The sequence below is a fragment of the Octodon degus genome, unplaced genomic scaffold, assembly GCF_000260255.1.
Source record: "Octodon degus isolate 3935 unplaced genomic scaffold, OctDeg1.0 scaffold00287, whole genome shotgun sequence".
In the NCBI taxonomy this organism is placed as follows: domain Eukaryota; kingdom Metazoa; phylum Chordata; class Mammalia; order Rodentia; family Octodontidae; genus Octodon; species Octodon degus.
The window spans coordinates 414,030-426,405 of NW_004524863.1; the positions used below are offsets into that span (position 1 = coordinate 414,030).

A 12,376-nucleotide genomic window follows, 5' to 3' on the forward strand; every position below is an offset into this window, starting at 1 on the left:
CTGGCATGTGGTGCTGGGGGATTGAACCGCAGTCACTGTGCTTTGCTGAGCTTGTTCTAAGTAGGTGCTTTAGACCACTGAGCCATCTCACCAGCCCCCCAAAAAATTCTTAAAAAAAAAAATTCCTTCAAAAAGAATTCTAAGGGCAAAACATACACAATGCATTATGTCCTCACCTGTACTCTTAAGAAAAATACACACCAAGCACGGTGGTACAAGCCTATAATCCTAGCATTCAAGTGTCTGAGGTAGGAGGATTGTGGCCAGTTTGAGGCCAGCCTGAACTGCACGGTGAGACCCTGTCTCAAAAGAAAACAGGGGGCTGGTGAGATGGCTCAGTGGTCTAAAGCACCTACTTAGAACAAGCTTAGCAAAGCACAGGGACCGCGGTTCAATTCCCCAGCACCACATGCCAGCCAGCCCCGCCCCCCGGTGGGCTGAGCTGGCCACACACATACACATACACACACATAAATAAAAAAAAATTAAAAAAAAGAAAAAAAAATGCCAGGCATGGTAGTACACACATGTAATACCAGCACTTGGGAGGCTAAGGCAGGAGGAGTGTTGGGAGTCCAGAGGGCAGCCTGCACTACAAAGTGAGCTCATGGCCAACCTGAACCGAACAGTGAGACCCTGTCTCAGCAGCTTAGTGGTGAAGGGTTTACCCAACATGTGAGTTCAACTCCCAGGACCAGAAGAAGAAAAAACAAAGCAATGATGAGGGCCTTATATATTGTATAATGTATAGTATCCTTTTTCTTCTACTTTCATATTTAAATAAAGCTCTGGTATATACTGTACATCAATAATCTAGGAACTATTCCTCTCTAGGAGGCAACTTTCAAAAAGCCTCAGATAGAACATTCATTCATTCATTCATTCATTCATTCAGAGACAGTCTATGTAGTTCATGCTGGCCTCAAACGCAAGGGTCCTCCTGCCTCAGCTTCCTAAGGGCTGGATTACAGGCATGTACCACCATGCCCAGCCTTGTCTCAGTGTACTTCTTAACCATTCTAAAACTACACAATAGGTATTGAAAACAACTACAAATGTCTTTTGTAAGTCAGACGGTTTGCAATTATTTACTTCTTTTTTTTGTTTGTTTGTTTTTTGTTTTTTGTTTTTTGCTCGGAATGCCTTCAAGGCATGACTGGCTGTATTGTGTTGTGGGGATCGAACCCAAGCAACCTGAGCCTGACTGCTTTGTTGAAGCAGCCACTTAAAGAACTGAGCTACCGGGCAGGCCCCCTGCAATTATTTACTTCTAATAAAGTTGAGGACTTTTTTTGTGGATTTCTACAAATTATGACAATTTTTAAAAATTAATTTTGAGGCACATGCCTGTAATCCCAGCATTCCTGAGGCAGGGGGATTGCCATGAGTTTGAGGCCAGCTTGGGCTACATTGTGAGCTCAGGACCAGCTGAACTCCGTAGTGAGGCGCTGTCTTAAACAAAAGAACAATTTTGATGATATATCATCTTGGTACTTAGTATATAACTCAGAAGGAATTCAGAGTTATATAACAAAACTCCTAACAGCATGAAAACAAAACCAGGAACAAAACTGGTATTAAACGCTGTCCCGCTAGGCATGGTGGCTCACACTTGTAATCCCAGCATTTGGAAGGCTGAGGCAAAAGGATCACAAGTCTGAGGCCAACCTGGGGTACATAGTGAGTTCAAGGCCAACCTGAACTGCATAGTAAAACCCTGTCTCAAAAAGATAAAAGAAGGGGCCGGGGAGATAGCTCAGTAGAATAAGCGCTTGCCTGGCAAGTACAAGGGCCTGAGTTCAATCTCCAGTTCTGAAAGAAAAAAAAAAAGATAAAAGAAGACTAGGCATAGTGGTGCATACCTTGTAATCCCAGTGCTGGGGAGGCTGAAAAGGAGGATCACTACGAGTCTGAACTGCGTAGTGAGACCTGTACCAAATAAAAGAAAGGAAGAAAAAAGACAAAAGAAAAGAAAAAACCCTGTCTTAACAATAAATTATATTTATTCATTATTTTTTACTTTTAAGACAGGGTCTTTCTACGTAATTCAGACTAGCCTTGAACTCACTAGCCCAAGATGGCTTCAAACAACATAATGAAGTTTTGGGACTACCTCATGGCAATCCTCCTGCCTCAACCTCCCAAGTGCTGGGTTTACAGTCTTTGCCACCACACCTGGCCTAAATGATATTTAATGATGGCTGCATCACTTAATATAAAAAAATCTAAACAATAAAATAAAAAACCTAAACAGAACTTACGCATTTCCAATAAAATTTACTCTATATAAAGTAATTTCATATGAATAATATATTTATGTTGTTTGGGGCAACTGAAAACTAATGAAGATGATTATCTTTTGAGCCACGAGACATAGTCTAACGGCCATGGGGGAGGAATTAACTTATATACTTATTTGTGTTGGAGAAAACTACAAGAACATGACTCATGATTTACAGATCTAAACATATTTTGCACTAGTATAGAATTCCGTAGGGAAGTGGCTCGCAAACACAGATCAAAAGGATCAGCAATGCTGGAACAACAATGAGAAATGTGGCTACTAAAAAAGAAGTGATCCGGACAATTTTAAGCGGACACTTTTGTGTATCAAATTATATTAGAAGCTGAGTGTGGTGGCACAAGCCTGCAATCCTAGCACTGTGGGAGCTGAGGCAGGATTGCAAGGTTGAGCCTAGCCTGGGTAATTTAGGGAGACCCTGCCTCAAATAAAAATTGAATAAAAGGGCTGCGGTGGGTGAAGGCACTGAGTTCAAACCCCAAACCTGATGGCAACACACCTGGGTCATCCCAGTTACTCAGGAGGCTGAGCTGGAGGATCACAAGTTTGAGGTCATCCTAGCAACTCAACAACACTCTGCCTCAAAATGAAGTTTTGGGACTGGTGATATAGCTCAGTGGCATGGTGCCTGCTCAGCACGCACAAGGTCCTAAGTTTGATTCCTGATACCAAAACATGTTTTTAAATGTATTTAGTTGTTACAGGGTTTCATCATGCAGCTCAGACTCACAGCGATCCTCCTATCTTCAGCCTCCCCAGCACTGGGATTATAGGCACACTCCATCCACTACACCCAGACTTTGAGGCCGGCTCAGTCCACCCTGGGGCAGAGCTGGGGATCAAACTGAGGTGCCTGTGCTTTACCTAAGCTTGCCTACGCAGGCACTTCAGTACACTGAGCTACCTTGCCGGCACCCCAAAACATTTTGTTGTTTTTTCTTTTAGAGAACAGGGTCTCACTATGGAATTCAGACTGGCACTGAACTCACTTATTTAGCCCAGGCTGGCCTCAAACTCATGGTGATCTTCCTGCCTCAGCATACCAAGTGCTGGGATTACAGGCATGCCTCACCACACATGGCTCAACATGAAAGTTAAAGGGTCAGGAGCGGAGCTCCTTGCATGTGAGTTTGGGTTCAATCTCTAGTACAGACAGTGATGCCCACAAACCTAGGAGCTTCCCTTGGTTATGACTGAGATTGCCAGCAGGGGGTGCTACCCAGACTGCGCTCACTAGAGCAAAGGACCTAATCTTTATTCCCAAGGTCAAAAACTTGGAATAAGGGAGCAATCATAGACAAGATAAAATATTGTAAAACAAAAAGCTCCAGATTATAATCTAATAGTCTTCAAGTTAAAAAAAAAAAAAACCTCTCCAGTCACAGAAAATCTTTTTTTTCTTTTTCTTTTTAGTACCCACAGCCTCCTATATGCTGGACAAGTCCTCTATCTGTGAGCTACATTCCCAGCCCTTTTGATGTGAGACAGGGTCTCACTAAATCGCCTAGGCATGGCTTGAATTCATGATCCTCCTCGCTCAGCCTGACTAGTAGCTGGGATTACTAAGGTGCCACAAACTGAAATTTCTTTTAATTGTAAAATAATATTTTATTTGGTGAATAATGAATATTTACAGGGATATTATGAAGATTAAATAAGATACATGGGTAAGAAACTCTCAGCTATAAAAATACATAGTTATTTTGTTGTGGTTGGGTCTGGATCAAAGGACAAAGGCAAGTACTGGTGAAAAGATTCAGGGGTTGAGGCTGGGGCATGTGGAGATCAGTGGTACAGTGTTTGCCCACCACGTGTGAGGCTCCTGGTTTGACCCTCAGTCTTGCAAAAGTAATAATGTAATGTTGAGCTGGTCATGGCAGCTCATACCTGTAATCCTAGCACTTGAGGGGCTGAGGCAGGGGGATTGTCAATGAAATGTAAAATAGAGTAAGTTTTTTTTTTTTTTTATCAGGTTTTGTTTTTGTGTTAAACTCAGGGCTTTTGCACTCAGCTATATTCCCAGACCCTTCTTTTACTTTCTATTTTGAGGGATGATCTTGAGAAGTTGCCCAGGATGGGCTCAAACTTGTAGTCCTCCTGCCTTTGCCTCCCAGAGCGTGGGGATTACAGACATATGCTGCCCTAGCAGGGGACACAAATATGTATTTTTATTTTTATTTTTTGGTGGAACCAGGGATTGAACTCAGGCCCTTGCACTTGCCTAGAAAGCACTTATTCTACTGAGCCATCTCCCCGGCCCCAAGGGACACAAATATGGACACAGGTGTTCTTGGTGGCTTCCTCAGTGGCCCTGTTGACTAACCTCGGCCCTTCCCACACCTGCCATCCCTCACCTTGCAAAGCCAACTCCTCTGCTGGTCCCATTGGTGTCCCGAAGGATCCGGGTGGAGATAACCTGGCCAAAGGGCTTCAGCATCCCCTCCAACTCATGCTCATCCATGGACAGAGGCAGGTTTGAGATATATAGATTTGTGGGGTCCTGTTCTTGTTGCTGTGAAAGTAAAAATGAGTAATGAGGCCCACACCTCTTGCCCCATCCCCACTCCTGCTCCTTATCTATACAATGACACTTCAGAAGAGAGTACAAGGAGCCCACACACACACACACCCACACACCCACACACCCACACACCCGCATATGCACACCCACAGAGAACCTTAACGTCCCTCACAGCCAGGCAACACCTAGGCCACCAAGGGCTGTGTACTGAGCCAGGAGGAGAGCAGAGCATCTCCTGTCCCCAGCGCTGCTCATCTGCATGCAAGTCACCAAGTCACCATGGTGTCCAGCTGAGAGCTAGGCGGGGCAGGGACCACCTGGAGACTCCCCACCCTGTCTGGCTACAGCATAATCTTCTGAGTAAGAAGCTGTCCTAAGGAAAGTGAGAAGGAAGGGGCTGGGAAGGGCCAAAACAGTAGCTCACTGGGTCCCACAAACCTGGAAGGCGCTGGTGTCCTAGCTGTGAGCCTTCGGGCTACAAGGAGAGGCTTCCCTCCAGAAGGCAGAGGACAGCGGGGTGCCCCTCCGGAGGGGGCGCTGCTCTTATCCTGGGCTGCCTGCATAGAATGTAAGCAGCCACGCTGGCCTAGACAGTGATCACCAGCAGCTGTAGCCCTCTCTGCCTTCCCTTTTAGAACTTCCCTTCCCTTAAACCCTTACAGAAAAGCGGAGCAGGTGGGCCTGCTAATCAGCTCTCTAGATGGTATTCCTGACAGCTTGGAAAAGGCAAGTCCTAGGAGAGTGCAGAAAAGCTTCTAGCTTCCAAGCCAGCTAGACAGAATAAGTTCATAAATAAGTACCAGCCCGGAGCAGCTCTGAGAAGGAGGGCCAGTTTCCTTCCTCGCTGTGGTTTCCTCCCCTCCGCAGCCCACTCTCTGCCCCTACAGGGACCAGGCTGGGAAGCAGAGAGCATTGTTCTGAGTTGCACAACTGGCTTCTCAGAAAATGTTGCAAAACTATTGCAGCCTCAGCCTCTTGGGTAGGGCAGTGGGGCCAGGGTGGAGCCTTGAGGCAGCAGCACTGCGAGGGGCCTTCCCACTCTTATGCCTGCTGTGGTGAGGAGGGAGCAGGGCCCAGCCTCTGGCCTCCGCTCACAGCCTTCCTCTGGCAGCCTGCAATCAGACCAGGGCCCAGCCTGAGCAGCCAGATGTCAGGAAGCGCTGGGATGGCCTGCGGGGCCGTCCTGCCTCCAGAAGTGCAACAGAGCCTAAGGACTAGGACCCTGCAGCTCAACGCAGGCTCCAGAGGACCAGGACAGCAACAGTGTCCTTACCTTGGCCATCTGGGCCTGCACACCACTGGCCTTCAGGGCTGTCACAGCCTTCTGTGCCGCAGAGGGGCTGTCAAAATCCACAAAGCCATAGCCTGGAACAGGAAACAGCATCATGGGAGATGGGGGTGAGAGACTGGGAGGCTCAGGCTTTTCAGGAGACAGAGGAAGAGTTAAGACCCATGTGAGGGAAGTGGCAGGGAGAAAAAGAAAGTAAGTTTAGGTCTTTATCCTCCACTCCACTGCTCATACCTGGCACTGGGCCACTTAGCGGTCAACAGTGCCAAGCGCAACGAGGTCCTTGTGTGCCCACCTGGCTCCCACCCCCTTGTAACCTGAGGCTTCAGGAAGTGGTCTTTCCACAGGATCCACAGCCCCCACCACACACACTTCTGAGGGAGCCCCAGAGGTGGCCTAGAGACCTCCCAGTGCCTCTCCAGAGCTGACGACCTTCCCACCCCACGTGCAGCCTTCTCTCCTCCTCCCATTCCTCCAGCTGTACACTGAACTGCTCATCCTTGGAAAATAACACCTACCAAGTGCCCCTGCCTCCTCTGCCAAAAGGCAATGACCTCCCAGCACTCAGGAGGCTGAGGCAAAAGGATCCTTCTGAGTTCTAGGCCAGCCTGGGCTACAAAGTGAGCTCAAGGCTCAACTGTAGAGCGAGACCCTGTCCCAGAAAGACAAAACCCAAAAACCAAAGACAAAAAAAAAGCAATGATCTTGCTTTACAAAACAGAAACAACCTCACCTCCCCAACTCTATCACCCCTCTAAGGAAACAAAGTCCAAAGTGAGCCCAGAGGACTCAAGGAAACTGCAGCCTTGTGGCCTTCAAACCCCAAACAGCACTTTGGGCTCCAGCTGTCTGCCAGGGAATCTCAGTACCCACTAGGTTTTCCACTCCCAAACCCTCAGAGTCCCATCCCAGCCCGGGCACTTGGGCCTCTCTGCACTCAAGGGAGGCAGTGAGGCAGCCTCTCTTACCCTCTCTCAGCCACTGGGGACAGCTCTCCTCTCACCTTTGCATTTGTTTGTGGTCTTGTCCAATATGGCCTTAGTGGAGACGATCTTGCCATATCTAAGTGAAAGGAAAGTGCAAAGTAATGAGCCAGTGTAGGGAGCAAGCATGGGACAAAGAAAAGACATCTGGATTGGGCCGGGGAGATGGCTCAGTGGAATAAGTGCTTCCTTTGGCAAACACAAGGATCTGAGTTCAATCCCCGGTTCCACAAAAAAAAAAAAAAAAAAAAGAAAAGACATCTGGATGGAGCATGCTTCCCTCTGTGCCAGTGGAATCATTTTTCCTACTCAGATTCATAGAAAGAAAAAGAGATAAGCCAGGCGTGGTAGTACACACCTGTGTAACCCCAGCACTCAGGAGGCTGAGGCAGGAGGATTACTGCAAGTTGGAGGCCAGTCTGGATTACCCCGTTAGTTCAGGAGCAACCTGAAGTATATAAAGAAAGACTCCTATCTCAACATACACACCCCAAAAATTAAAAGTGTCACCTTGAGCCAGGGATAGTAACACACACCTATAATCACAGGACTCCCACAGGCTGAGGCAAGAGGAATATAAGTTCAAGCCCAGCCTGGGAACTTAGCAAGAGCCCATTTCAGAAGGGTGCAGGCAGTAGAGGTGGCTCAGTGCCAAGACCCTGAGGTAAGCCCTCAGTCCAAAACAACTCACCCTCGGGAGAGACCTGTTACAGACCTGTTCCCACAGAGGAAGTTGCAAGGGTTGAAGGAACAGTAGTGCACGCAGCACCGAGCACCCCTCTCTTCCACCAGGACTCAGGCATCCACTGGAGAGTAAGGATTGGCTTTGTGAAGAGGAGCTTGGTGCTGGCCACACTGCAGAGTGCAAGGGCAGCGCTCTGGATGGCACTCTCTGAAGCTAAAAATAACCCCTGACATTACTTATCTGCTTTTGTACAATACCATTCCTCCTCAAAATCTATGGACGTTTCTCTTTCTACTGCCCCAGTCCCATTCTATTTCTACTGGAAAGTCAATCTCAGTCAAACTCTAGTTGGGTGCAAATACTATTCCTGGCTGGGCATGGTGGTGCACACCTGTAATCCCAGCACATGGGAGGCTGACGGTAGAGGGTCGCTGCAAGTTCCTCTCAAAAGCCTAACTAAATAAATGGGTTACTGGGAATATAAAATGAATTAATGACTACAAAGTACTAATGTTGGAGCTGGGCCAGGGAGCTAGCTCAGTAGAATAAGCACTTGCCTGGCAAGTGCAAGGTCCTCAGTTCAATCCCTGGCATGGCGAAAAAAAAAAAGAGAGAGAGAAAGAGAGAGATATGGATCAGTAGAATAAGTGCTTCCCTGGCAAGCGCAAGGGCCAGAGTTCAATTTCCACAAAAAAAAATTACTAACGTTTACCAAATGGTAACCTCCTGAAATATCCCACTATTATTACTGTTATAATATTGATGGGATCCTCAACCTTAACTTCCTGCAAATGGCACTCTCCTGCTTTTGTTGGGGGAGTAAGGCTGAACCAAGGTCTCACTATGCAGTTCTGGCTGGCCTTGAACTCACCATGTAGCCTAGGAAGGCCTCAATTTTGTGGTCTGCCTTAGCTTCTCCAGTGCTGGGGTTACAAGTTTGTACCTCCTTGCCCAGTTTGCCTAATCATATTCTAAGACTTCAACTTTTCATTGTCAAAATATGATTATGTCTTTCAGGTGTTATGGAAACACCACTAGGTAAAACAGCAGTTTTTAAAAGGCCATGGTTAAAAAAAAAAAAAAAAAAAGTGTCCTGCTATGTGATCCAAGCCTATACTCCCTGCACTCTGGATGGCTGAGGTGGGAGGATCACAAGTTCCAGCCCAGTCTAGGCAACTTAGTGACTTAGTAAGACCTTATCACAACACAAAAAATGCTGGGGATGCAGTTTAACGTGAAGGCCTTGGGTTCGATTCCCAACACCACCAAAAAAAAAAAAAAAAAGAAAGAAAGAAAGAAAAAGAAAAAACAAAGAAAGAAAATCCCAAAGGCTACTGGTTTGTTTTGTCTTTTAGAGACAGGATCTCACTATGCAGTTCAGGTTCACTTTTTTTTTTTTGCGGAACTGGGGATTGAACTCAGGCCCTTGCGCTTGCCAGGGAAGCGCTTATTCTATTGAGCCATCTCCCTGGCCCTTCAGGTTGGCTTTGAACTCACAGTGATCCTCCTGCCTCAGCCTCCCAAGTGCCGGGTATGGGGGTGCACTACCGCATCCAGTTGGGTTACTGTTGTCTTTATCCTGCACGACAGGATAAAGAACCAGATTTTGTGTCTCACCTAGCAATATTATTCCAACATTCTTTCTTCAGTGCCAACGAACACTCAGTTCCTAAATTTTTTGAACCCCTTCTTCCACCTTCCATCTTGCTTCCATTAGTAAGTTAAATACATCTTTAATACATATTCATTCATTCTATATTTGCATGAGAGAAATGTTTTTCAACTTTCTGAACATTCTGGTTTGGCAGCAGTCCTGTAGAGCCCCAAGTTTCGTAGGGGAGCATCATGGGTAAGGGGTGGTGTGAGAGGCACTCAGGAGAGAAAGCCTCCCCACCTCACTCCAGGAGGCTGGCAATGTGAATGAGCAAAAGAGAAACCACTAACAAAGTCTAAAGTATGAAGGCTAGCTGGAAACTGTGGGCAGGGGCTGACTTTGAGACCAATACCCGAACAAGTATTCTTCCCCATCTATCCTCTTATCCCTAAAGAGCACACGATGATTGATTTATTTGTTTTCACTCCTTGGTAGCCTCTCACTGACTTTTTCAGTGGAACTTCTGTGACCCAAAGGATTAGACAGAATAAACCAAGCAATGCCCTGGAGGCTGGGGGAAAGCACATTAGAGGAGGTAGGTATGGCTGTGGTGATCCTAGCCTTCAGGGCTACATACTTGGATTCTTTCCCAAATTTAGGCAAGAGGAGGGACTGAGAAGTCTGACTACAGGCCAGAAGACACACATGCTGCTATCCCTATCAAGGCCCCAGGGTGGAGCCTGCTGTGGTCTAGCAGCCTGAGACTGAGCTCACAATTTCCACTGCAGCTGGCAACAGCTGGGTCATGGCTGCTTCCTCCTTGGAAGAGGCCCCTCCAAGAGAACCCGGAGTTCCAGTCCCAGGCCACACCCCTCCTTCCGGCCCACTAGAGTTCAGGACCCAGCAACGTTTACTTCCCTGACAATCCAGGAAAAGACCACAGAGACAAAGGCAGGAAGTCCTTCAGCGCAGGAGAAACACCCTTCCTACAAAGGCTCCGCCCACCTGCAAAGCTCCACCCACTGCCTCCCTGCTCCTTCCCCACAGTCCCTTGTGAGTGGGTCCGTTCCTTCTCCCACTCACAAGCTAAGCCTTCGGATTCCACCCTGCCGCACAATCTTCAGAAGGGTCCAGGCCAAAATCTAAAACCATAGTGAAGTCAGCTGAGTTTCTTCTCTATCTTACCCTGTGTTACTTTTTTTTTTTTTTTTTTTTTAAGATAGGGCCTCACTTTGTAGCCCAAACTGGCCTGGAACTCAGTAAACCCACTGCCTCAGCCTCCTGAGTGCTGGGATTACAGGTGTATACCACCACGGCCAGCGTGACAGGACTTTTAAAAACATTATGGTTTAGTACAAGAATCAAAGTATAGAAATGACAGACCTAGATGGGTATGATATTCTTTCCCCCTCGAACCAACACGTCTGTCCCCAGCTTGCCACACAATGATAGTGGTTTCTGTGTTTCACTTACGTCCTTCTTAGCAAGGAAGACTAGTGTAAAGCAAGGACCAGTCTGGTATTCACACCCAGCTTTTAGAGATGGAGTCCTGGGCCATGCCAGAAGAAATCCCTGTGATCTGCACGGTCCAAGTCACTACACCTCAGAGCGAGGGATTTATGGAGCACCTTAAAAGCATTAAGCAGCTACATTTTGGGGGCAAGATATTCTGCCTCTCCTCCTCTGGGACTTGAAGCAGCAACAACTCGCCTTGGGAATCTGAATTAATCACTTCAGACAATTATTTAGTAATATCTACAAAATCTGGGCACATGTATATCCTGTCACCCAGTAATTTGGCTCCTACCTATATAAAATACATGTAAATTCATGGCATGCTATTTATGTTCATTCATAAAAGTCACAGGCTGGAAACAACTCCAATGTCCAGGAAAAGCGGAATGAGTGTGTAATTTTATGATTGAAATTTAAAAAGCAATTAAGAATAAAGTTTTAGCCCTGTTCTCCTTGTTCTTCAGCGCTTGCCCTCCATGGTTCTTTATTACTTTCTAATCTCCAGGATTTGAATTCGCTGCCATGTCTTCTGAAGAAGGGAAGCTCTTCGTCAGTGGGCTCAATTTCAACACAGACGAGCAGGCACTAGAAGACTACTTCAGCAGCTTTGGCCCTATTTCTGAGGTGGTTGTTGTCACGGACCGGGAAACTCAGCGATCCCGGGGTTTTGGCTTCATCACCTTTACCAACACAGATCATGCCTCAGATGCCATGAGAGCCATGAATGGAGAGTCCCGGGATGGTCGCCAGATCCATGTGGACCATGCAGGCAAATCTGCCTGGGGCACCAGAGGAGGAGGTACTTTTGGGGCCCATGGACGTGGTTGCAGCTACTCTCGAGGTAGTAGGGACCACGGCTATGGGAGTGGCAGGTATGACAGTCAACCTGGAGGATATGGATATGGTTATGGGCGATCCAGAGACTATAGTGGCAGAATCCAGGGAGGCTATGATCGATACTCGGGAGGGAATTACAGAGAAAATTATGACAACTGAGAGGCTTGTAGACATGACATACACAAGGAATAACACTTCTCATCCAGGATCATCCTTCCAAATCGCCATATAAAGATTTTTGAAGCTGTGCTGAAACTTGATTAGTATATTTACTATTTTTTAATTGAGCTCCAAAGGTATCTTGTTAAAGACTTTTTAGAAAGCTCTGTGTTATTTTAATTTCCCCCATTTAAAGTCAAATTTCTGAGACATTTGTAGATTTATGGGGTTTTTTCCTTATAAAAGTTTTTAGTTTGGACTCTCAAGATCATTGCTTCTGGCACACAAAAAAAGCTGTGCCAGACTGACGTTTTTCTTTTAAATCATGTATCTGGGGTTATTTTTAAAATATGTATGCACTTAATCATGAGTAGAAAAATTTTTGAATGTACCTGTAAGCAGTCTACATCAAGAATATGATTGCCGGGCTGGTGAGATGGCTCAGTGGTCTGGAGCACCTACTTAGAATAAGCTTAGCAAAGCACAGGGACC

The 12,376-nt window shown here is 46.6% G+C and overlaps 1 protein-coding gene and 1 pseudogene across 1 annotated transcript in view; one reads left to right on the plus strand and one right to left on the minus strand.

Moving 5' to 3' along the window:
• The window catches only part of Rbms2 (RNA binding motif single stranded interacting protein 2), a 53,197-nt gene that overhangs the window by 12,459 nt on the left and 28,362 nt on the right, over positions 1–12,376 (minus strand). Inside the window, exons 3-5 of the mRNA XM_023707366.1 lie at positions 7,115–7,173; positions 6,097–6,188; positions 4,657–4,814 (exon numbers count right to left, since the gene is read on the minus strand). Of these exons, the coding sequence (XP_023563134.1) occupies positions 4,657–4,814; positions 6,097–6,188; positions 7,115–7,173 (309 nt within the window). The remainder of the gene's footprint in view (positions 1–4,656; positions 4,815–6,096; positions 6,189–7,114; positions 7,174–12,376) is intronic.
• Positions 11,411–11,970, plus strand: LOC101584147 (annotated as a pseudogene).